The sequence below is a fragment of the Xyrauchen texanus genome, chromosome 42, assembly GCF_025860055.1.
Source record: "Xyrauchen texanus isolate HMW12.3.18 chromosome 42, RBS_HiC_50CHRs, whole genome shotgun sequence".
Classification (NCBI taxonomy): domain Eukaryota; kingdom Metazoa; phylum Chordata; class Actinopteri; order Cypriniformes; family Catostomidae; genus Xyrauchen; species Xyrauchen texanus.
The window spans coordinates 14,534,865-14,558,955 of NC_068317.1; the positions used below are offsets into that span (position 1 = coordinate 14,534,865).

Genomic DNA, 24,091 nt, shown 5'->3' on the forward strand with positions numbered 1-24,091 from the left:
GCATGAAAAAAGACAAAACAATTATAGAAACAAATATATATATAAATATATATATATTGATTTAACTGGTTGATATGTTATAGATTTAAAGAATAATAAAAAATTATAACTAATTTATGCTCAGTCATACATATTGCACATTGTATAACCCTTATTAATAACTCACCCTCTTTGTTTTTGCTAGTTCCTGTAGGTGTGGAGGTGTTGGGTCTGCCCGTCTTCTCCTCGGTTCTCCTCTTCTGCCCGTGCTCCACAGCATACCTGCTCTCATCCTGACAGAAGCCTTTCTCTATGCTGTCAAAGAGCCAGTGCAGGGACACGCAGTACACGTTCCATTTCCGGGCAAACTCGTATTTCTGACCTAAAATATCACAAATACGAGTACAGTTGTTTCAAGAGTAACCCAACGTGGTGTAAAGAGGTTAAGGTCAGAAACTGGATGTCACCTGTGGGTTCATTGACAATCAGGTGTGTGCATTCATTCATCTTGAGCTGCCCAGTGTAGTCGCCTCCATGCTGATCACACAACCTCTGCACCTCTTTACGTTCCACAGTAGAGAGGCCCGTCACACACACCGTACAGCCCTTCAGGACTGGACACATATATGCCTCTGTATTTAGCTCAGAGTGATGAAACATACTAAGAGAAGAGAAAGTTTGATGAATTATTTATAAAAAGACTTGAAATGTCTAATTTTACCATGTGGATGATTAGAAGTTACCTATCCTGAGATTTTTCCCAGCATGCTTTCACCCAGCTTGGCAGTAGGATGGGCTTCTTGAGGCTCGCGGCCACAAGGTATTTCTTGCTTCCTACTTCACCTGCCACCAGGTGAGTAACAGAAACGTTGAGATCACGGTAGACCCGCCCACCCATCAACTGGACAAGATCCATCACTTCACTCTACAAGAACGGCAAAACAGTTGGTTACACGGTTTTGGGAAAAATAAAAAATTATGTGCGCAAACATCAGCCAGCACTTTATATGTAATGTGGCAGATTCAGACTCAATCATAAGGAATCAAAGGAAACCTCTAGCATTATCACAGTACCAAAATTTCAGAAGTTGGTACCGATACCATTACAATTTCACGGTTCTCGATACCAATTTCGCTACCACAGCATAAACATGCTAATATGCTACTGAACATACCAGTTTAGTTATTTTTAATGATTTAATCATTATAATAATTATAGTTTAATAATAATTTTCCAGAACTCCAATAATTTAATGCCATTACTCTAATTTCATCATCAAAGTGGTGTCAAAACTTTTATCAAGTGAAAATAGAACTATACATGTCATTGCATTTCTTTTGCCAAACTTTTATTCAACAGCAGTATTGCTTGCAATATTATTAGTATTATTATTATTGTTATTACAGTGAACATTACAGTACATTTTACTATACAGGTCTTGTCACAATTTCTTCATTTTCAGATTAGATTTTATTTTGAATCATTATTTTAGTATGTGTGTTTTTTGCTAGAAGCTTCATTTTTATAGATTAACAGTTCGCTACACAGACCAGTGTGACCACTGAAGACTTTTATGTCACATCTGAAATCTCATATCTGAATACTGGCCTTCGAGCTTGATGAATGAAATGTAGGACACAGTTTGTAAGCGTTTGTATTTTAGATTACTGGTCTTTGTGTAAGTGGTAGGGTTGCAGCGGTATACCTACTTCACAGTATAACATGGTATGAAAATGGTTATCCAGGGTTTTTCCTGGCTCAAAATGAGGCAGAATGTCAAAGTTTAGGGCAAACATTATCCTTACCTGGCTGTCACAAATGAAGGCTGGTCAGGTAGACTTCGAAGTTGTGTGGAGGCTGTGACCAGGGCTGGACTGGGAAGAGAAATCGGCCCAGGAATTTACATAACAACTGGCCCAAAAGTCCTTTTCTGCATATCGCAGTACCGTTTTGTGGTCAAAATGCCCAGTATGCTAGATTACCAATCCAGCCCTGGATGTTACAAAGAATGTCAAAGAGGGGGAGGGGCTCGTGTGTTCTCACAGAATTAAATGCAGATGTCGCGCGCACGTTTAATTGAGATTTGATGCCAAGGGCCAAATTGAAATAAAAACTAAAATATACATAAAAAAAATTAAGAAATTACTTGCAAAAAGGGCACTAATCTTGTGAAAGAGGGCGGGTGCTTGAGCACCACTTGGGGTCTGTCTGTGCACGTTACTGCCTGCCAGAGTTTCGTTGACAGTCGGAGGCAATACGAAATTTGACGGAGGCGGCCATCTCATAATTCTCTATGCAAGAAAAACCCTGTTATCATACTATGTACATTTGCTTATCTAGGGTATTGAGACAAAAAAAATGCAACCTGAAGTAGAATCTCACCTGCGTATCTCCTCCTCGTCTGCCTGTCAGACTCGTCAACTTGTGCCACACACACACATGCATCGGAGAAAATGTCAGAGGGAAGCGAAGCAAGGGGTTCTGACATAAGTGAGCGTGAGTTAGAGCAGTGTTTCTCAACTGGTGGGTCGCAGGTCTATTCGGACTGGGTCGCAGACAGCAGGGAAAGAACAATGACATGGTACTCCTATTGAAGATATTTCGGCGGCCGCACAAGTGATAGCCTATTTAGGACTGCTGAGGCAGATTTAATGATAATATCGCGCTAATGATCTGCTCTGCTCTATGGCACGTGTGTGCAACAAACGGGCATCCCTCGATATTCTATATAAATTCTAGTGAGACTTTTCTAGTTTAAAGCCAAGTCGAACCTCTCAAACAGTAGGTAGCCCTGACATGCTAAACAGCACTGAGGAGGAAAAGAGCAACACTGTGCTATGTGCAATTTTAATCTAATATGTAATCACCTTTAAAAGAAATTTCACAATTTTACATGAGTAAAAGGAACTGTTATATTTTCACATATGAAATTGTTATGGTTTCATATGAAATAATCTAACTCTTTCCGGAATTTTCCGTGTTTTATGAAAAAACGCTTCCCCGCCAAACACGGAATTTTCCGTGTTTCCGTGTTTTAGGTGTTATACGGTAAGGAAGACCCCTGCGCATGTTTTGAAAGAGTACGCAACTCTTTGATCAAAGAAACAGACTGCGATCGTCTCAAACATGAAGAAGTGGAGTATGAGAAGCTCAAAATATCAGACATAAACATGCCTTTTTCTCAGCTTTTTGTCTGAAATGTTGTTTTTTGACAAAACCTACCTCTGTTCAAGTCGCAGTAAAAAAAGAACAAATGAAGATAAAATAAAATCGTTTTTTTTTTCCTAAAAGCAGAGGCTCAGATCTTTATTGTGATATATAGCATCTTCATATATTCATGGAAGAAAATATTCTCCGGGCCATTAAAGTTTAGCGAAAATCGTCAAAAACCCTGGCGGTGGCTGGCAACTTTTTTTTAAAAACGCTGGCGGGGAAAGGGTTAAAAGGTAGAATCTATTAGACCTCATTTTATATCAACAGTGGCAGTTAAAGTTTCAAGATGTGTTTCAGCTAGTACTTATTTTTCATAAATACTATAATTTATTATTATATTATTATTCATGACTAGCTACACTGACCAAACCATTGTAATGAGAAGCCTTTCCTCCTGTGTAATATGCATGTTCTGTTTGAATTCTGTTTGAAATTAGAAAACAAATGGGATAATAATGGGCTCATGTAAATAAATATGCTCTTCAATTATTAAAAGGGGGAGAGAAAACTTCCTGTTGCTTTTGTTGTAACTTGATGCATGTCCTTGTACTTGAAAACTATGAACAAAACAATGCAACATAAAAGGAAATGCGACCTAGGATACATTAAATACAGGTTACATTTTTACTATGGTGGGTCACCACTTGATATTCAATGTAAAATCTGTCCTGAAGAAAAACCAGTTGAGAACCACTGAGTTAAAGGTACAGACAGGAGCAGTCTACAGTATATGTTAATTATGAATAATCATAGGACATTACTTTAAAGCTCATGCAGCTGATGTTGTTTTTCATTTAGTAGTTAATTTAGCATGATATATTATAGTTACCTGCAATTTATTTTATCCTGTTTATAATTCAGTTTATTATTAAAATTTTGTTTGCGTTCTTATATATTTTATTAATTTGAGATTTTTTTTACACATACTAAATTAAAAAAAATAGTTTCAAGTTTCAATTATAATAAAGCATTTGTTCAACCAAAAAAAAAAGCCTTCTGTTTTCACTCCTTTAAGGGTCATTGTAACTGATAATAATAATAATTATGTGTAATACCGTATACCGTGATATTTTCTGAGACGTTATCGTACCGTGAAAATCTCATACCGTTGCAACCCTAGTATGTGTTCGTTATGAAATGTTATGTTTAAATTGTATTAATGTGAAGCACGTTGGTTAACTCTGTTGTTTTAAATGTGACAAATAAAGCTAAGCTGCGATTAAAGCACAAATGCTGTGATTTTAATTATATAAATATATCGTCTACATGTAATGTGTGGCTCTGCTCAGTCATCTGATTCAACGTGAATGATTCTTCAATGTCTGTGGAGCTTCCAGTGTATGAGCGGTAGGATTTATACAGTGCACAGCTCATACACACTAAGATTGCAGCCTTTAGCGGTTTAATAAATCACACTAGGACATGTTATAATTATAATCTGATTAATTGTCCATTTCAGTGTAAAAACAGTAACAGAGCATGCTTTCAAAATAAGCCTTTGAGCATTTTATAGCTGTCTTGTGTCAGTCATACTGCATGCTGGTACCGGATTGAGTTGGTGCTCGGTACTAGCAGTACTCTTTTATTTTAGTATCGACTTGATACCTAAGAACCGGTACTTTTGACAACACTAGTCACTAATAATCATTAATTTCAAACAGGAGTAAGTTGTTTAGTAATAAATGTCTACTTACCCGTGCCTCCTTATCAAGGTTGGTGCAGGAGACAGTGACATCGGCCATGGCCATGTTGTACACAGGCTGCTCTGCTTTGGGAACACACCTCTGTTTCTGCAGGCAGAACAGCACTACCAGTGGACTTACTATCCTACATCCCAGCTAGAGCACACAAAGTGATGAGGGGGGGAAAAAAAAAAAAAAAATCACAAATGGCATTTTATAAGTTTCTACAACACTTTACAGACAGTGACAAACTGAAGCTGATAATCCACGAAAAATACTTAAAGAAAATCTGGGAAAATTGTGGGACACCACAGTAAAGTTGCTACAAATTACTTGCACTTATCATGACTATAAGAGTGTAGCGAAACCACAACAAAACCAGCCTATAAAGCTTAGGCCATTCATAATCCAGAAAACAAAATACCACACATACAAACCCACCCTCCTGCAGTGCTCAAAGGCATTGCTGGTGAAATCACTGAAAACAAACAAGGATTTGTCATTGTTTTCCAGCTCGAGTGCGGTCTCCTCATCCACCGTCTGCACATATTTCTCTGACTGAAGTTCCACTATTGCCTGAAGACAAGTACAGAATATTTCAACAACAATATTTCATCCAGTAACATTAATATCCAAATGGACTTTATAAAAAGCAAAAAACATTCCATGGCAATTGACACACCTTATATGCCTGAAGAGCCAGATCACTTTTCTCTCCATTGTGTTCAACAAATTTCACAATGTATGCATCCTTGTCTTTTGACATGCTGGCGGTTGATCTAAATTATGCTGAAGAAAGAAAAATGTACAGTGAATTAACCACTAAAAACGAAAACACTTGCTAATCAGCTAGAATCATGTCACGTTTTGATGTTATTCGGTGATGCTTGAATGTTATTTATTTGTAATCTAGCAGACTGAGCGGGGAATTAATAAACATGACACGAAACTGGATGCTACTTCTGATTACAACACTAACAATGAATAATTAGCTTCAATTGGCAGGCTGTTTGATAACCTCACTAACATTACAAGCAAATTCAAAGAGTGACATACAACCACACAATTCCGCAACTAAGTATTTAATTGATCTGTCCGAAATACTGTTGATAAAAAGCTAAACAGGAGTTATAACAAATAAACAACTCTTACCGCGCGACAGTGTTATGTCAACTGATCGCGAGCCGCTGGAGGATTAAAATCTAATTTCTGAACGACTTAACTTCGTTTTATCATCTCTGTAAGAACATACCGCGAACTCACTCTTATATAAAACACTGAGGTGATTAATTTACTTCTGTGACTAAAAACAGTGTTTTACTCAGAAAATTTGTATGTGTGAAACTGCATCCCAGCCATTCGCGCCATCAGCTCTGAAAACAACTTCCGCTTTACTTCTATTGCTTTGGTAACAGCAAAAGAGATTCAAATACATGACTGCCACCCACAGGACTGGGTGATAACTTGCGAAACGGAATAGTTTAAAGTCAATTTTACATAATGTAGCTTGCGAGTGAGGGAATAAAATATCAGTTAATCTGAAAATAGTAAAATACAATATTTTTATATATAAAACAATATTTAGTATAATAAACAGTAAAATACCTCGGGTCTTTGGTCACCCGGGACCACATTCCACCCCCTATTTGGGGGTCATGCCCACACATATTTAGTATTCCTCAACCTTTCTTTTATAAATAGTGTCATGAACATTGCAAATATTTATATAATTGCTTAAGTACCAAACACGTATAGGGTCATTAGAGACCCTAGGCAACAGGGTCGCTTTTTTGTGCTTCCATAAATCATATTTTTACTTTTTCATAACCATGTAAGTTTAATGTCACAATATTTTTATTTGTTACTTCATAGAAAAGCGAGTGCTATATTCACACAAACGTCTTATATTATTTTTAATTGTCTTGAAAATGATTTGAAAATGTTACACTGTCTGGGCATCTTGTAGATCCATTTGTGATATAAACTCAGCATAAAAGAAACGTCCCTTTTTCAGGACACTGTATTTTAAAGAAGATAACTTTACAGATATTTATTGTAAAGGGTTTAAACAATGTAACAAGTGCCTTGGTGGAAGAGTGGGGTAACATCTCACTGAAAGAACTGTCAAATCTGGTGCAGTCCATGAGGAGGAGATGCACTGCAGTACTTAATGGAGCTGGTGGCCACACCAGATACTGACTGATACTTTTGATATTTGACCCCCCTCCCTCATTTTGTTCAGGGACACATTATTCCATTTCTGTTAGTCACATGTCTGTGAAACTTGTTCAGTTTATGTCTTAGTTGTTAGTTTTTATCTTCATACAAATATTTACACGTTTACTTATTGAAAATAAAATAATTTCAACGTGAGAGGACTTTTTTTTTTTTTTGCTGAGTGTGTGTATATATATCCTGGGTCACTTAAAACCAGAGGCTGTAATAATATTTGGTGACATATGCATTTTAAGGTAAATAAATTGAAATAAAAAGGTATGTTTTTATTTTATTATGATTTTTTTTTTTAAATGATTATTCATAACTGAACATTTAATTTAAATAAATGGAACCGAAAACCATTTTTTTACACATGCAACGTCTTCTCACTAGGAACATCTGATGTTTCTTCCCTGGAAATTTGGTTCCTACGGTTCGTGTTTCTACCCGGAATATTAAGAAAAAAGAACACTCTCGGCCAGCAGTTTCTGGAGTGCAGACGTGTACATGAAGTGATTAAATCCTATCTGTCTCTTTGGTTCTTTACATTGGATTGTGTTTATTAGAGCAGCGGGACTTTATCCGAGCAATGGCCACCATTGATGAACTAAAGCTGCGAATCCGCGAGTTAGAAAATGAATTAATAAAGTCAAAGCAGAAGCAAAGCGATTCTGAACATCATCTGAGACCAAAGATTGCTCAAATGAGTGCTGAAGTGGTAGACTCAAATCCATACAGGTGAGAAGTTCAGTCCTTCTATATCGCTTTATGGCGACTGTCATTCATTTGTTACTAATGGACACTAAATGGAGTGCGATTGTCATATTCATTTCACATTTGATGTCTTGCAGTCGTCTTATGGCACTGAAAAGGATGGGCATAGTGCAGGACTATGAGGTAAACACGCTCATATATGCATGTAAGAGACTTTTAAAAGATCGTGTTCAGATGGTCACTATCCACCTGCTGTTATTCTCAGAAAATCCGCTCGTATGCTGTGGCAGTGGTGGGGGTTGGAGGGGTGGGGAGTGTCACTGCAGAAATGCTCACCAGATGTGGCATTGGTAAGGTAATGCACATTTATCCTCATTCCTTAACATTTAGATCTAATATATAATCCATATATAAAGCTCCAGTCTGCATGATTCAGTGAAATAATGCATTAAAACATAACAATGTACTTTCAGAAAAGATGGTTTCAACTTTCACTTTATAAGCCTTCGCATATAGTACATGGTACTGTTTGAAATACATAAGTTCTAATATTATCAAAGTGCATCTTAATTATTACATATATTATTTATTGAATCTTAAATTAACTATGCTGCATTTCTCAGCTCCTCTCTTCCTGTGGTGTAGTGCCGGATTAGCGCAGGAGAGAAGCCAATAGCATATCCTCCAGAGACATGCCTTGGCTCTGTGTTATAGACTATTATGTCTCATTTTGCTGTGTCTGGGATTTCTTCCCCTGCAGTTGCTGCTCTTTGACTATGATAAGGTGGAGCTGGCCAACATGAACCGCCTCTTCTTCCAGCCACATCAGGCAGGACTCAGTAAAGTGGAGGCTGCTGAACACACACTTAGGTGAGAAAGCAAAATATTTTGAAATGAAATGGCATTTGCAACCCATTTTACCATCCTAATTTGGTGTATTTTTGTGAAATAGGATGCTGAAGAAAATCTTTTTTTTAAAGTGGGACTTGATTTTTAATCTGTCTGAAATTGGTTGGATCATTTAAAAAAAAAAGTGGGCATTCCATTCCTGATTGTAACCTGGTGTCTGGAGGGGGGGATGAAAAATATGAGCGCTTAGTACTGTCAGCTGACAAAAGTTGTTTTAAAGGCAGAGCAAGTTATTACATTTTGATGAAGGATTACATGGACAAATATTTGTATTTATCTTTGAAATAATGTGCACTGATTAGTCCTGCACAGTAGACCAGGAATGTTACCAAACATATAAAATTCTCCCATCATTTACTCACCCTCGTGCCATCCCAGATGTGAATGACATTCTTTCTTCTGCAGAACACAAATTAAGATTTTTAGAAGAATATCTCAGCTCTGTAGTTCACCAGTGTTGTCACAATACCAACATTTCAGTAGTCAGTACAGATACCCCCCAAATCCTAATCTTTCTTATACATAATATTATCTATTTTTAATAGACATAATAACTGATTTAACAGCAATGTCCGCTCTTTCAGGATTTCATTTGTAAATTATCTGTGCATTTTGTCAACATTAAACTGGAGAGCATTTAATTATTAAAGGGACAACACCACTCTTAAAGGAATAGTTGACCCAAAATGAAAACTCTGTCATCACTTAACTTCATGTCTTTGCAAACCCATATGTCTTACTTTCATCCACTGAACTTAAAAGGAGATGTCAGGCAAACTGTTAGTCTCAGCCACCATTCACTTTCTTTGTATGGAAAAAAGATGAATGAAAGAGAATGGTGACTGGGACTAATATTCAGCCTAACATTTCATTCTGTGTTCTTCAGAAGAGAGAAAATTCTATAAACTTGTAACAACATATGGTCGAGTAATCAAGACCGAATTTTCATTTTGGGTGAACTATCAATTTAACTGTCTGTAAAAGTATTTTTTAAAGGTGTTTGCCAAGAACAACAATATACATGTAAGTAAGGTCATGTTTTCATGTCTTGCTGGATAACAAATGACTGAAAAGGAGGTTCATAATGTAGGTTGTACACAAAAAAAAAATTATTCCATCTGAATTAAACTAAGGGTGAGAACTGAGGTAAGATGAAGTACCCTGGGTGATTTAGTTGAGATTGCTGTTAAAATATTTTTGTGTAGATGTTTTAGTATTATGACTTTTACCTCCCCTGGGGTGCCACAAGATTTTGTAAATTCTCAAAGGGTGGCATGACTGAAAAAAGGTGGGAAACACTGTTCTAAAACATTTTTGAGTTACAATTTTTAACACCCGAAGGCTGTGATTTCACGTACTGATTCGGACGGGACTTAGATCTCCGTGTTTATTACAGAGATGTTGTCTAGATGTGGATGTTACAGAAGGTTGAACACATTGATTTAATTTAGGTTATATAATAACTTCTGGTTTAAACTTTATCTGTTTAAATTTAAAATTATTTATAATTTATAAATGATAGTTCATGCAGTTTTGAAAATTCATTATCAGCAATCACAGACATTTGCATTTGGAAGGGATTAGATTTATCAGAGGACCCTTGAGTTTGCCAACAAAAGAGGTTGTGAGATAAAACACAAGACGTGTCAGATCCGGATGGGATTAAAATCACAAAGTACGTCTGTGAAACACAAATTTTCCTAACCTCCTCAGGGAAAACTAGTCCTGTCCAAATATGTCTTAAGATTGCAGCCTTTGAGAAGAAACAGAATGAGCTTTATTGCCAAATATGCTGTGGCAACATTTCTTAACTTTCTCAAGGATGAGGCAGGAGACCGCGAATCAAACTCAAAAGTAATTTTTATTTTCTCTCACTAAAAAGATTCAAACTCAAATGATAGCTGCACTGACACACACACACTAATGTGCAGCACAGGGCTTTCCTCCCCTCCACCATCTGAGACCGTACCAGTCCCAAACCCCTGTCCGATGCATCCTTCTGCAAGATAAAAGGGAGAGAAAATTCAGGAGAGTGCAATAACGGCCCACCGCAGAGTGCAGCTTTTGCTTGCGTGAACGCCTGCTGACACTGCTCCATCCACTGGACAGGATCTGTTGCCCCGTTTTTGGTATGATCAGTCAGCGGGCTGGTGAGAGTCGAATAATTAGGCACAAACCTATGATAATAGCCAGCCCCAGGAACTGTCTCACCTTGGGCAGGCTGCAATCGACACAGTCTTATCATTTTGCCCATGACCCAAACGGCAGACCAGAAACTGTGCTTCCACCCGTCCAATTGCGCATTTCTTAGGGTTTGCCGTGAGTTCCGCCCAACTCAACGAATTCAGGACAGCCCTCAGATGCTGCAGGGTGCTGCTGCCAATCATTACTGTAAATTATGATATCATCCAGATAGGCTGCGGCGTAAGCAGAGTGCGGTCTGAGGATTCTGTCCATGAGCTGCTGAAACGTAGCCAGGGCCCGAACAAACCGAAAGAACGGGTGACAAATTGGTGTAAGTTGAACGGTGTGCAAAATGCATTTTTTTCATGGGACATGGGAATTAAGGGGATCTGCCAATATCCCTTTGTCAAATCCAGTGTTGAATAAAAGCGAGCCACGCCTAACCGATCAAACAGCTCATCAATCCGAGGGATCGGGTATGGATCAAATTTAGACAGCGCATTGATATTTCTGTAATCCACACAGAACTAGACTGAGCCATCACTCTTCGGAACCAACACCACTGGGCTGGCTCAGACACTGTGGGATTCTTCTATTACCCCCATATCTATCATGGTCTTTAATTCATCCCAAACCACTTTTTTAGTGTTCGGATAATTGGTAGGGATGACTGCATATCACTACCCCTGGGTTGTTTCGATATGGTGGTCTATGAGATTCAATGTGAGAACACGGCGTAGAATTCTTCTTGCGACCTGGCAACATCCGTGATTGTGATGGTGAGAGATGGTCTCCACAAGTGACTGGGCTGACTCAATCTGTTACTTTTAAGTTCACCTCTGGTCCGAGCTCCTTTCTCTCTGGAACCACCATCGCCAACGTCACGGGGACCGCCTCTCTCCATGGTTTTTAGAGATTGAGGTGGTAAATCTGACATGCTCTATCCATTCCTCTATCCATTCGTTTAACCTCAATCGATTTCCCAGACTCGCCGTGTGACCTCAAAGATCCCTTGCAACTTGGTGAGTAATTTAGAGCTTGATCTGGGGAGCAATACAAGGACTTTATCTCCTGGTGCAAATTCCTGTAGCCAAGTACCCCTATTGTATAACCAACTTTGATGTACATGAGCAAATTCTTCTGTGTTAATTGCTCCTGTGTGTGCAGTTTTGCTCTCAGGTTAAGAAAAATTTCATTTTTGCTGTTTGAAGGTCCCTCCTCCCAATTTTCCCCTAGGGTGTCAACCACCCGGCATGCTCGACGCCCATACAATCATTTGAATGGGAAGAACCACATGGAGGTTTGCGGGACCTCTTGTACTGCAAATAATAGGCGCTTGAGCCACTTGTCCAATTGGGTTGTATTTTCCTTTGTCTGAGCATCCTGTCACTCGATACAGCCGATCATTGATAATTGAAAAATACGGACGTGCAATGTCTGGCTGGAGGCGTTGACCATCAATCACTTTCACTTGATCAAAGGTGTCAGGGACCCAGACCAATGTGTCAGCTTCATCATGGCACATCGGTCTTGAAAATGCCCAGAACACCCAGAGTTCCAACAGACCGGCCCGGGGGACCAGTTTTGGGGAAAGCATTCACTGTTTCTCGGAAATAGGATACAGGAAAGTGGAGGGAAGAAAAAGAGAGAGAAAATGGCTTATCGTTCCCTGGATACACTGCTGTATTGTCCTCAGCCAACTGGATCACCTCTTCCAGCGACTCCAGATGGTGACACTGGACACACTCTGCCATCTCCATTCGGGAGACAAACAGCTCCAGCACCACAATGTTGATGATGTTGTCGGTATTGTCCTCCTCCTCAGCCAGGGAATGATTTCTACGATAAAAAAAGCTATTTTTTGTTTGTTAGTAACAAGTTGGTGTAGTGTCATTGATGAAGAACTGAGTGTTTCCCTACGGTAGATGATTACATTTTTATTCTGTTTTCATACACAGGAACATTAATCCAGATGTTGCGTTCGAGACACACAATTTCAACATCACCACAATGGACAACTTTACGCATTTCATGGACCGTGTAAGGTGAGCAGTTCACTTAACTACCTCAACCTTAACTAAGTTTTCTTCCTCATATTTTCTGTACATTTGTTTGCATCATCTACTTGGTGGTAATGTACAGTATGTACAGCTTTTATTATGTGTGTGTGTGTGTGTTGTTTTCAGTCATGGTGGTCTTGAGGAGGGAAAGTCTGTAGATTTGGTGCTTAGTTGTGTTGATAACTTTGAGGCTCGGATGGCCATTAACACAGTGAGTTTTTATAATTTTAACATGTACCTATTTTAACTTACTATATCAGATACCCATTTTGATATCTTTTAAAGGAATAGTTCTCCCAATAATGACAATTCTTTCATCAGTTCCTCAAACATTTATGACTTTGTTTTGTCTGCAGAACACAAAAGAAGATATTTTGATAGAGATACTGTCAATGGGGTCCAAAGTTTCAAGCTCCAAAAAGTACATAAAGGTAGCATAAAAGTAATCCATATGACTCCAGTTATTAATCCATGTCTTCTGAAGCAATACAATCAGTTTTGGGTGAGGAAATGTAGGTACAGGTCCTTTTTCACTAGAAATATTGACATCTGCAGTCCTTGCACTTGACGCAGCATACAGCTCTGTACATGTGAAAAAGGAGTTACAATTTGGTCAGTTTCGAGTCTTATGGATTACCTTTATGCTGCCTTAATGTCCTTTTTGGATCTTGAAAGTTTGGACCCCATTGACTTGTATTGTATAGACAAAAAAGCCTATTATCTCCATCAATATGTCTCTGTTTGTGCTCTGCAGAAGAAAGCAAGTCGCGTTTTAGATGGCCTAAGGGTAAATGATGAGAGAATGATCAGTTTTGAGTGAACTATTCCTTTAAGTTAATTCTCATAATTAATTAAAATATGTATTCTGTTGCATTGGTCCACTGGTTAATTTTAACTGCATGTTTGCTGTCTAAACAGGCATGTAATGAATTGGGTCAGATCTGGATGGAGTCGGGTGTCAGTGAGAATGCAGTGTCTGGACACATCCAGCTCATTATCCCTGGAGAAACAGCCTGTTTTGCTGTATGATACACACACACACACAGTTCATAACATGACACATATTCTGCCTTTCTGAACAACTGTGAAATAATTTTCACAGTTGAAAATACACTCACCTAAAGGATTATTAGGAACACCTGTTCAATTTCTCATTAATGCAATTATCTAATCAACCAATCACATGGCAGTTGCTTCAATGCATTTAGGGGTGTGGTCCTGGTCAAGACAATCTCCTGAACTCCACACTGTATGTCAGAATGGGAAAGAAAGGTGATTTAAGCAATTTTGAGCGTGGCATGGTTGTTGGTGCCAGACGGGCTGGTCTGAGTATTTCACAATCTGCTCAGTTACTGGGATTTTCACGCACAACCATTTCTAGGGTTTACAAAGAATGGTGTGAAAAGGGAAAAACATCCAGTATGCGGCAGTCCTGTGGGAGAAAATGCCTTATTGATGCTAGAGGTCAGAGGAGAATGGGGCGACTGATTCAAGCTGGTAGAAGAGCAACTTTGCCTGAAATAACCACTCGTTACAACCGAGGTATGCAGCAAAGCATTTGTGAAGCCACAACATGCACAACCTTGAGGCGGATGGGCTACAACAGCAGAAGACCCCACCGGGTACCACTCATCTCGACTACAAATAGGAAAAAGAGGCTACAATTTGCAAGAGCTCACCCAAATTGGACAGTTGAAGACTGGAAAAATGTTGCCTGGTCTGATGAGTCTCGATTTCTGTTGAGACATTCAGATGGTAGAGTCAGAATTTGGCGTAAACAGAATGAGAACATGGATCCATCATGCCTTGTTACCACTGTGCAGGCTGGTGGTGGTGGTGTAATGGTGTGGGGGATGTTTTCTTGGCACACTTTAGGCCCCCTTAGTGCCAATTGGGCATTGTTTAAATGCCACGGCCTACCTGAGCATTGTTTCTGATCATGTCCATCCCTTTATGGCCACCATGTACCCATCCTCTGATGGCTACTTCCAGCAGGATAATGCACCATGTCACAAAGCTCAAATCATTTCAAATTGGTTTCTTGAACATGACAATGAGTTCACTGTACTAAAATGGCCCCCACAGTCACCAGATCTCAACCCAATAGAGCATCTTTGGGATGTGGTGGAACGGAGCTCGTGCCCTGGATGTGCATCCCACAAATCTCCATCAACTGCAAGATGCTATCCTATCAATATTGGCCAACATTTCTAAAGAATGCTTTCAGCACCTTGTTGAATCAATGCCACGTAGAATTAAGGCAGTTCTGAAGGCGAAAGGGGGTCAAACACAGTATTAGTATGGTGTTCCTAATAATCCTTTAGGTGAGTGTATTTGCGGTTGATAGACGGTTGTCTGACTCAGTTCTGTCTGTGTGGCAGTGTGCCCCTCCCCTTGTAGTAGCTGCAAACATTGATGAGAAGACATTAAAGAGAGAGGGGGTCTGTGCTGCCAGCCTACCTACCACAATGGGAGTAGTCGCTGGTCTTCTTGTACAGAATGTCCTCAAGTAAGAGCTTCTTACAATCCTAAGTGTTTTTTTTAATTCCATCACTTCCCACTGACTTCATTCATAATACCATACAGATGCCACTAGATGGCAAAGTACAGACATTTCAAGCCTTCACATTGTCTTTGTCTGTGCTGTAGGTATCTGTTGGGGTTTGGGAGAGTGAGTTATTATCTGGGCTATAATGCCATGCAGGATTTCTTCCCCAGTATGGCAATGAAGGCTAACCCACAGTGTGATGACAGACACTGTAGAAGACAACAGGAGGAGTACAAGGTGAAAGTCAGACAAATGCAAATATAATCACACTCATTCACTTTGTGTTATTGCAAATGTGTGTGTTTTTTTTTATTTTTTAGCTAATATAGTTAAATATTGATTCATTAGTTAAATATTATTCATTACAATTTTGTTTCAATATTGCAGAAAAAAGAGGCAGAGCAGCCAAAGCAGGAAGTGGTACAGGAGGAAGAAGAAGTGGTAGTGCATGAAGACAATGAATGGGGTCGGCATTGCACACTCGGATACGCAACACAAGATTGCTCATTTATAAAACATAAACCTATACCCATAATCCTTCTTCCATCATTTACTCATCCTCATGTTTGTCCAAACCTTTATCACTTTCTTTTGTGGAACACAAAATGAGATGATGGGCAAAGTGTTAGCCTCAGTCTCAATTCACTTTCATTGCATCTTTATCCATACAGTGAAAGTGAACGGTGACTGAGGCTTCATTCTGCCTAACATCTCGTTTTGTGTGCCACAGTCAGCAAATGACAGAAGGTTTGGACATTATTAATTCATTTTTTATCAAACTTGAATGTACAGTGACATCTGCGTGATTTTGTACTGATGATTCCTTTATTCAGGCATTGAGCTGGTGTCAGAGGTCTCAGAGGCGGAGCTTCAAGCTGCCTCAGGTCCAGTTCCAGATCTCCCAGAGGGCATTACTGTAGCTTACACAATTCCTGAGAAAGTATGACCATCCAAAGACAACACAATGGTTATTCTCTCTTTACTATTATGTACATATAATATTTACACATTTTCTTTCTTTTTGCAAGGATGGAGAATCAGGGGAGACCGTAGAGGAGACGCACCAGAGTCTAGAGGAGCTGATGTCTCAGATGAGAAAGATGTAGAGAAAAAAGAGAAATAAATATCTTGCCTTTTAAACTCTTGAGGGGGAAAAAGAGACCCTGCAGATTCCTGATTATTCAGACTCGCATAAACTAATTATGATTTACTTGTATACAGTACATGTACAGTAAACTCAGTAATAGAATCTTACAAATACAAAATTATTTATTAATATTTTTTTTATTTTTTGTCTTTCCAAAACAATCTGAAATACACTTAAGTATGCACATTTACTGGGACTTCTGAAGTCTTAAAGGTGTAGTTGACCCAAAAATGAAAATTATCAGATGTGTATGACTTAATTCTGCATAACACAAATGAAGATTTATTGAAGAATATCTCAGCTCTGTAGATTAATACAATGGAAGTGAATGTTGACCAGAACTCTGAATCTCCAAAAATTACAAAGGCAGCATAAAAGTAATCCATACCTTCAGAAGTGATAGGAGTGTGAGAAACATATCAGTATTTAAGTCCTTTTTACTATAAGTTTCGACCTTTGATCAGCCCTAGCCAGTAGATGGCTGAATGTGGAAGTTTCAGTAAAAAAAAAAAAAAAGAACTTAAATATTGACCTATTTCTCACCCACACCTATCATATGGCTTCTAAAGACATGTATTAAACCACTGGACTCTTTTTAATATCGTTCTTTTTTGCAGTGCAAAGGTTTCAGAGTTCTAAGTTTAGAATATCGGCATGGACTGATGAATATAAATCATTTGAAAGTTTACTCGGAGTAAACTTGGTTAGTGTTTATGTGGAGGAAACGGATGTGTCCTTAGCAACACCTCTAAATATAACATTCTGTTTCTGATGTGATTTAAAGATATGCAGGCAGATGTTACGAACATTTTGTTTTGGTTTTCCTGTGTTTGAAATTGGCCGGTAGCTTCATAAAAGCATTCCCTTTTCAATGGTGAAAAACCAGACTTGGTTTTCCATTGCATTGATTAAAAACATTTTCTCCTCTTGTTCATTTTCATTAATAACATTTATTGGTAAATAATAGCATACATATTGTATTCCCTATTGCAAAGGACATAAATCTATTTGGGTAAAAACATACCTCTTTTTTTGAATGTAACACAAGCAATATAAGAAGTTTAATTGAAGTCCGTAACGATACAATCCAACAGTTCAAAGATAATAAAATGAGGCACATTAATAGACTGGTAGGCTTGTGCTTTAGCACCAAGTAGTATGTTAAAATATATTTGCAATCTTTCACAAATTAGAGAGTTTGGCATGTCCATGTGTTGCATTAATACAGTCTTTTATATCTGTTAGCTTTACTAAACAGACAGCCATCATGACTGGGCACATTCATATTTCACATTAAAGACAATTCACACAAGTACAATATCAATATATGGGTCATGATCTAATCCTATGGGTTTATTAAAGTACCTACTCAAAACATAAATTTTTAAACAATGTAAAAAACAACAGAAAGCACAATTATTGCACATGTAGCTGAACCATGTAAATAAAATTCACTCAGACTTTCACAAAATAAAATACAATCAGATACATTTTCTTATGGTGGTCCATTTTGGTTTGCTCTTTGCAACAGTTCTGCAGATTTTTTTTTTTTTAATAAAGGTGAAGACTTTTTCATAACGGAAGCAGCTCATAGATCAATGTGCAAACCTTTAAATAGCAATCCTGAAATGATGAAAACATTCATAGTGTTTGACTTCCATATGGCATGAATTAGTAAGCAAGAATCTGAACTGTACAAATGTATGATCGGACTACCATAATTACCCAACAAAACTGTGATTAGAAGACACAGCCATCTTCTAGCATCTCTCTTCACATACTTCTATATTTGCACATAGAATGTACCATGCCCAGTGAAAGGTGCTTTGGAAGAGACATGATCTTAAAAGGTTTCCATAACAACTAATACTGACATTGTTTAAAAAAAGTAAATACACTTCTGACTCAGCCAGTGGATTACATTTTGTACCTAAAAGTCAGTGATAATTGACTTTTAAAACAAAATATTATTAATTCTATATAAAGTAATTTCAAGTTATAGAAATAGCATTTATGCACTGTATAGACCTTCAATAACACTATTCCGTTCATCTTTGTGATTTCACTAAACACTGTTACAACTTTAACAGCAATTCACTTAAAAGGAAATGGCATGCAATAGAGTGCTATAAGAACCATCATTGTTAGAAATACATGTATACACCGTTTCTCATCTCAGCTTTGCATTTCTGATACTTTAAAAATACTGTTGATCTACACAGTAAATTACAGTAGGAATGAAAACAAATTTGGCAGAAACTTTGCAACAAATATCTTTATATTTGCTATCCAAATATTCCAAAGATGCTATTTTGCATATTTTAACTGTCCATCTAGGAAGTGATGAACTGTCCTCTAATTGAGATATTTAACAGAGCCGATATGGCTTAATCAATAGGAGGTCAGAATTCCCCCTTAAGTGTATTGAAATGTCAGGTGTCACCTTGTGGTGTGAGGTAGGGCGGGGCTTCGAAGGCTAAAGGTATCGCCACTGGATGAGTGATGTGAGGGGGCTTTGCCGCATACCAGAGATGGCTCCGCCTCCTTTATCTCCATGGCTCGTTTATACAATTCTGCAGCCTTCTCGAAATCTCCCTCTTCATAACTGAGAGAGTGTAAGAGGCATTCTTATTAAAAATACCATAACTGAAAGTCATAAGAACCCCCTAATAAGAACATACACATTCCTATGTATGGTGATGTTTGCCTTTGCTCATTTGCCTTCAGCTACTATTTACATTAAAATGCATGTGACAAATTTGATCAAACTGAAACTGTAGCGCTGAGCTACACTAATGAAAGAGAAGAGTTACAGAAGAGACTAACCTGAGTACAGCCAGGTTTTTTAAAGTCTCTCCGACACGTGGGTGGAGTCGCCCAAGACTGTCCTCATACACCTTGAGGGCTCGCTCGTACAAAGGCAATGCATCACTGTGCTGCTTCTGCAACAACAACATACAAGCATCCTGCATATCACTGCATATAATTAGATTCATGCAGACTCATAAGCGGATAGTTTTAAAATACAACAGCTTGGTGAAATGAGACTGTTATCTGTTATACTCTATAAGTGCAGACTTCACAATTTCTTACCAGTTGGCAGTAGAGTACGGCTAGGTTAACCAGTGCTGTGGCCACACTGGGGTGTTTGGGCCCAAAGCTCTTCTCTCTGATATCAAGAGCTAATTCGTACAAAGGTACAGCCTTCTCTAGTTTCCCCTATAACACACATTCACAGTTACCAGAGAGTGATAATCAGAAAGAGCCAGGTGTTCATTAACAAATGTAAAAATTATACAAACATTATGAAAACATAAAACATTATAGAATGTTTCATAATGAAACTTTCATTGTGCACAATATTGCCACTCTGATCACTACATTTTCTGCAGAGCTGCACTTATGAGTCTTTTCCTGTGGTTTCTCACCCTGCGCTTGTAAAGCATGGCTAAGTGTTTGAGAGTGTAGGCGAGAGAGGGGTGGTCAGGAGCGAGCGCTCGTTTGCGGATGTCTAGTGCCCTTTCATACAGTTCTTCGGCGCTCTCGTACTCTTTCCTCTCACTGTGGAGTGAAGCCAGGTTGTTTAGAGACTGGGCACAGTCGGGGTGTTCTGGCCCCAGCACATGCTGACGCATCTCAAGCGATCGACTCAAGAACACCTTTGCGGCACTGGGATCAAAAAATAAACATGTTACAATGCATGCTATATAAAAACAAATGGGGAATGTGTATTTTAAAATAAATGACAGCCTTCTCTGCTTTCCTTCAACCACTTAAGTATATCAAGTATATAAACTCCTACGGTAAGGAATTTTTCTACGATGTGGACGTTTTCAAGTTTCCATTGATTAGTCAATAACCAAACTTTGTATATATAGAGCTTTGATTGAAGAAAAATATGTGTCTTGTGTCATTACAATAAATTACAAAAATGTCCAACCCTGAAAAGAACAGTATGATTTCGGTAAGTTTGCATACAGGTTACAATAAGTTTGCTGTACAATGAATTTAGCCTTATTTCTGCACAAAATGTGACTGTTTTACTGAAAAACTATTATCAATGGATCTTATACCTCTTTTTTTATAATTTAAAGCTGAAGTGTATAATTTCGGCACCACTAGTGCCACCAAATGGATTTGCAAAATGAAGCATCGTTTTCGAACAGCTATCCCCTTTCTGCTATTGATCGACCAAACAGATAGTCACGCCCCAAATTCACAGCATTGGTCAGTGTTGTTGTGTCCGGAAATTGGGCCATTCAAAGAATTAGAATTCAATGGGGTTTTATTTTTGCTGCTATGTCTTTGTCTTAAAGTAAGCTCTGAGTTCTGACATGATTTCATAGTATCTCGTTCAAGACAACAAAATTCCAAGGAAAAACAAATTTAACACAAATGATCCATTGAAAGGAATAGTTCACCCAAAAATGGAAATTTTCTCATCATTTACTCACCCTCATGCCATCCCAGATGTGAATGACTTTCTTGTTGGCAGAACACAAATTATGATTTTTAGAAAAACATTTCTGCTCTGTTAGTCCACACAATAAAAGTGAATGAATGGTGTCCAGAAATCGTAAGGTCCAAAAAGCACTTAAAGTCCTAGTGAAGTGCCTTGAAAAGCGCAGTTCCATTGGCCTGTTGATGTATTTCCTACTGGAACAAAAAGTTTGGGCGGGACTTGTTAAATGGCCAATAGGCTTTAGTTTACACATGGCAGCAGACACACACATATTCCCCACTGTGCTGCTGCCAGAGACTGAAACTGGTACAGAAACTGAAGAGCGATCTCAATAACGAGCCTGATCAATTTTCCACTGACTTGAGAACCAAACGATCATCCAACTGAACACTAAACAGCCCACAAACAAACACACCGCGTCACAGTCTTTGCTTATGATGAGGCAGAAGCCGTTATTCAGGTCACTGCAGATGAATGGAAAACATCACAATATGTCAATGTATTGAATCACAATACACAAAACATAAAGAAAAAGAACACTTACACAAACTGTACATCTCAAAAAACCTCACAAAAATGGCTACATTAAAAATTATTTCCAGACACTTTCCTCGTGTCTAACTCCCACAAGTATGTTCCAATCAGAAGTGATCGTCCCTATGCCCATTCCCTTCAAAGACAATTACCCTCCACTCCGAGAGTATCACATGGCTGAAAGGTGATAACGGTCATTCACATCTCACTTTTTAATTGATTATTATTGGAAATTCTGTTTAGAACGACCCAAATGCATGGATTGCGATCCATATAAAGTGCCCTGCGAAGGCATTATCATCACATGTTAGAACATAGCCATGTGTGCTGAGCAGATTGAGGGGGATGGTGCGTTCTCGTGCTAGAAAGCATTTGATTGGACAAAATTAATGCAGTAAGTTGTGAGTCATAAATTTTTCAGGGTCCGTTAAGCAGAAGAGAGAGACTGCGAATTTTGTTAACATTTAGAGTTACACTAGCATACAGATTACCTGAAAGCTAATAGATCTGGGCTAAAAGCAGCAAAACTTCATGGATATTTAAAGGCAGCATTAAAATAATCCATGTGACTCCACAGTAGTTAAATCCATGTCTTTTAAAGATATATGATAGGTGTGGGAGAGACAGATCAATATTTAAGTCTTTTTTTACTATAAATTCTCCACCATGCCCAGTAGGTGGCGATATTCTTGAAGAATGTGAATCGGCAAAAACAAAAGATGCATGTGGAAGAGAAAGTGGAGATTATAAGTAATAAAGGAATTAAATGTTGATCTGTTTACCTACATCTACACCTCTATCATTTCTGAAGACTGAGTTGTATGTATTACTTTTATGCTGGTATTTTGTGCTTTTTGGAGTTTAAAAGTTTTGGTCACAGTTCACTTGCATTGTATGGACCTCCAAAGCTGAGATATTCTTCTAAAATGTAAAATAAAAAAATTATGTCACATACATCTGGGATGGCATGAAGGCGAGTAAATGATGAGAGAATTTACATTTTGGGTGAACTATCCCTTTAAGCCTTTACAAACATTTTGAATATGAATGAAGGAAGTGATGTTTTACTTACTCTAGATTATTCTGTAGATAGTATAAAACCCCAAGTTCATTTAGAGTCTTGGCACAATCTGCAGAGTCTTTACCAAGAGTTAATTCCTCTAACTGCAGCGCCCGGCGTTTCAAAAGAGCAAAACCGTACTAGACAATACACATGCAAATACACAGTTAGAGCAATTGAGAGTGAAACACAAAGACATTATTTATAACATAATTTATATGCATGCAATTATACATTTTATATCTATATATATATATATATATATATATATATATATATATATATATATATATATATATATATATATATATATATATATATATTTGATAAGATTTTTTCACCATGTGACCCTTCTGTCGTATGGTTTTCTGTCTAATCTTGACTGATCTCTTTCTTAATTTCTCAGCCTGCTCATACCTAGATAAATAAAAGAGAATTAAAATAGAATTTCACTTAGGCCTTGTATAGATTTTGTATTCAAATTGTTTGTGTGTGTACCTGGCTCAAATATAGTTTTTGTAGCCTGAACAGCTAAAGCCACATTTACATTTTTCACACTTGATCTAAAACAATCATAAGTGATATTAAATAAAATTAATATCTGAATTTCAGTTCTGTTGCATTTCAGTTTGAATTGCACAATAGGCACACAATGCACAGTATTGTCAGCAGTCGCTGAACAAATGGATCTGATTACAGCATGGACTTTCAGATCAAAAGATCAGATTTGAAAAACAATTGCATTTGTGTGCTCTGTGAACAAGGCCTTAGAAATCAACAGAGATCTATGCTAGATATTAAATGTCATAAGAATAGTAGAAGTACTTGTTTTGCTTCTGGTAGAGTAATGAGAGTGAGTCCAGTTCTCTAGCGACGGTGCTGTGTTCTGGTCCGTAGGCATTTTCACATATTTCCATAGCTTGTTTGTACAACTGCTCTGCGTTTCCGAATTTCCTCCAATTCACGTAAACCCCCGCCAGCTGGTGAAGGGACTGAGCGACACTGGGGTGGTCTGGATCTAAAGCAGTCTCGCGAATCTCTAAGGATCGCTGCAAGGGGGCTACCGCCTTGAAACAACACATACGAAACACAAACGTGATCTATACAAGGTTTGAAATGGAATATGGCGGATCATCAAACTCTCTCTCTCTGTGTACCTGGCTGAGCAGTCCCAGGTCTTTGAGGAAGCGGCCCAGTGTCTCGTACAGATTGGCCAGTCGGCTCATGCTCTGCTCACTCTCGCAGGTCTTCTCAAACATTTTTAATGAGTCAAAGTACTCTGTCGCCATGGAACACTTGTCCTTGCCAACAAACTGCCAGTATGCCAGCAGCTCTGAGAAATGACCCCTAAAAACAGACATCAGAATATATGTTATTTCAG

At 38.2% G+C, this 24,091-nt stretch overlaps 3 protein-coding genes across 6 annotated transcripts in view; 1 reads left to right on the forward strand and 2 right to left on the reverse strand.

Moving 5' to 3' along the window:
• topbp1 (DNA topoisomerase II binding protein 1) overlaps positions 1–6,224 on the reverse strand; it is a 29,028-nt gene extending 22,804 nt beyond the window's left edge. The window contains exons 1-7 of the mRNA XM_052114959.1: positions 6,028–6,224; positions 5,558–5,664; positions 5,317–5,451; positions 4,888–5,031; positions 723–904; positions 447–640; positions 167–361 (exon numbers count right to left, since the gene is read on the reverse strand). Of these exons, the coding sequence (XP_051970919.1) occupies positions 167–361; positions 447–640; positions 723–904; positions 4,888–5,031; positions 5,317–5,451; positions 5,558–5,641 (934 nt within the window). The 5' untranslated portion in view covers positions 5,642–5,664; positions 6,028–6,224. The remainder of the gene's footprint in view (positions 1–166; positions 362–446; positions 641–722; positions 905–4,887; positions 5,032–5,316; positions 5,452–5,557; positions 5,665–6,027) is intronic.
• A 1,339-nt stretch (positions 6,225–7,563) lies between these two features.
• Positions 7,564–16,673, forward strand: LOC127635073 (ubiquitin-like modifier-activating enzyme 5). Its single transcript, XM_052114845.1, has 12 exons — positions 7,564–7,830; positions 7,944–7,989; positions 8,072–8,161; positions 8,567–8,676; positions 12,858–12,944; positions 13,086–13,170; positions 13,878–13,982; positions 15,341–15,468; positions 15,609–15,744; positions 15,895–15,973; positions 16,341–16,447; positions 16,536–16,673. Exons 1-12 carry the CDS (start codon positions 7,682–7,684, stop codon positions 16,611–16,613), a joined length of 1,200 nt encoding a protein of 399 aa, XP_051970805.1. The 5' UTR covers positions 7,564–7,681; the 3' UTR covers positions 16,614–16,673.
• Positions 16,674–19,093: 2,420 nt separating this feature from the next.
• The window catches only part of nphp3 (nephronophthisis 3), a 32,594-nt gene continuing 27,596 nt past the window's right edge, over positions 19,094–24,091 (reverse strand). For 3 of the 4 annotated variants that reach the window (XM_052114842.1, XM_052114840.1, XM_052114839.1), the window contains 8 exons: positions 23,868–24,057; positions 23,536–23,777; positions 23,052–23,127; positions 22,723–22,850; positions 20,083–20,323; positions 19,748–19,873; positions 19,481–19,596; positions 19,094–19,259 (listed from right to left, as the gene is read on the reverse strand). In XM_052114842.1, the coding sequence (XP_051970802.1) occupies positions 19,094–19,259; positions 19,481–19,596; positions 19,748–19,873; positions 20,083–20,323; positions 22,723–22,850; positions 23,052–23,127; positions 23,536–23,777; positions 23,868–24,057 (1,285 nt within the window). Of the gene's footprint in view, positions 19,260–19,480; positions 19,597–19,747; positions 19,874–20,082; positions 20,324–22,722; positions 22,851–23,051; positions 23,128–23,535; positions 23,778–23,867; positions 24,058–24,091 lie in introns of those variants that run through there. The other variant, XM_052114843.1, reaches the window with a different exon arrangement.